At 55.0% G+C, this 1,903-nt stretch overlaps 1 protein-coding gene across 1 annotated transcript in view; it reads right to left on the bottom strand.

Annotated features, from left to right (window-relative positions):
* The window catches only part of LOC116216262, a 2,516-nt gene extending 1,980 nt beyond the window's left edge, over positions 1–536 (bottom strand). Inside the window, exon 1 of the mRNA XM_031552197.1 lies at positions 113–536. Coding sequence (XP_031408057.1) covers positions 113–536 — 424 coding nt within the window. The remainder of the gene's footprint in view (positions 1–112) is intronic.
* Positions 537–1,903: the final 1,367 nt, after the last annotated feature.

Below are 1,903 nucleotides of genomic sequence, written 5' to 3'. Positions count from 1 at the left end.
GTCGGACCGCGGGAGAACGGCCTTCGCATCTTCGAGGCCCTGGGGCTCGGCCCAGCCGGGAGCTTCCCCGCCGCTTTCGGCCAGCGCGGCTCCCTCGGGCCTACCCACCCGCCGCGAATCCGGCCGTGCTCGGCGGAGCGGTGCTCTGAGGCGCGTCCCGATCGCGCGCGCTCCGCTGCGGTCCGTACCGAGGCGGGGGAACGCCCTGCGGGGCTCTGCGCCGAATGGAAGGCGGCGGCCCGGCGGGACCCGCGCTCGACGCCGAGAAGACTGCGGGGAACGGCGCAGGGAGACGAAGAGCCGAGTGCTGTGGAGGCAGAGGGAGGGCCCCGGGCTGCGGGAACGCGCCCACTGTTGGGTGCGGGCGGCACGGCTGCGGGGGCAGGCCTTGCTGCGCGGGATGCCGGCACAGCGCTGTCCTGCGCTCCTGCTGCCGCCCTGTGAGGGGGCGGCTTTCGTTCAGACAAAGCGCTGTGCTCTGCCTGCGGCCTTGGAGGGATCTGATAAAAGTAGTTGGTCTTGCTTCCGATTCCCATTGTAGCCTGAGCAAGACCTCGGGGGAAAATAACTTTTTTTATTTATACAGCTATAACAATTAAAAAAAAAAAAAACCACCTCTAGAGAACCTTCTGTGGTTATATTTATTTAGCTAATCCATGACATGGGCTGTTCTTCTTCAAAGCAGCAATGAATGTGATACTGAGGAAGTTAGCTTCACAGCAGGTGTGAGTGCTTTGCTGAGCAATTTCACAAAATCGGAATATTCTGTGTTGGAAGGGAGCTGTAAAGATCATCGAGTCCAACTCCTAGCTCCACGCAGCACCAGCCAAGAATCAGACTGTATGTCTGAGAGCATTATCCAGAGGGAGCTGGGGTTGTTCAGTCTGGAGAAGAGGAGGCTCAGGGGGCACCTCATCACTGTCTGTAACTACTGGAAGGGAGGTTGTAGTGAGCTGGGGCCAGCCTCTTATCTTGTGTGATTGGACTAGAGGGAGTGGCCTCAAAGTGCACCAGGGGAGATTCAGGCTGGATGTTAGGAAATGCTACCTCTCTGAAAGAGTGGTCAGGTACTAGAATGGGCTGCCCAGGGAGGTGGTGTTCGAGGAATATTTGGACATTGTGTTGAGGGAAATGGTTTAGTGAGAATTATTGGTGATGGGTGGATGGTTGGGCAATGGTTGGATGATCTTGTAGGTGTTTTCCAACCTTGGTGATTCTATGATTCTTTCCAAAAGTCTGACAGCCTGTATCTGGATGGCATAGATGCTGGCATTAAGGGGCTGCATGGCCCTGAGCAGCTAGGAGCTAGTCTGAGCCTTGCTGCACTGGGCACAAGCAGTCACGCAAACAGGTGTGCACATGTGCATGCATGCAGGCGCACACGCACACACGACTGCCCCGTGACAGAAGACATAGAGAAGGCGGTGTTACTGAATGCCTTCTCTGTCTCTGCCTGTGCTGTTGGTGGCTGTCCTGAGGAGTCCTGTACCCCCTGAGACCCCAGAGAAAGTCAGGATCAAGGAGGAGTTTGCCTCAATTGATGTGGACTGGGTTAAGGAGCAATTAAACAATCTGGACCTCCATAAATCCATGGGTCCTGATGGGATGCACCATGGGTGCTGAGGGAGCTGGTGGAAGTCATTGCTGGGCCACTCTCTATTATCTTTGGTAAGGTGTGGGGAACGAGAGAGGTGCCTGAAGACTGGAGGAAAACAAATGTGACTCCAGTCTTCAAAAAGGGCAAGAAGGAGGACCTGGGTAATTATAGACTGATCAGCATCACCTCCATCCCTGTAAAGGTGATAGAAAAACTTATCCTTGGCGCTGCCTCTAGGCATTTCAAGGATAAGAGGGTCAATAGGAAGCAGACAACATGGCTTCACCAAGAGGAAGTCATGCTTGA

This window comes from Meleagris gallopavo, chromosome 1, assembly GCF_000146605.3.
Source record: "Meleagris gallopavo isolate NT-WF06-2002-E0010 breed Aviagen turkey brand Nicholas breeding stock chromosome 1, Turkey_5.1, whole genome shotgun sequence".
Taxonomy (NCBI): Eukaryota; Metazoa; Chordata; class Aves; order Galliformes; family Phasianidae; genus Meleagris; species Meleagris gallopavo.
This window is presented reverse-complemented; position numbering and strand designations above follow the sequence as displayed.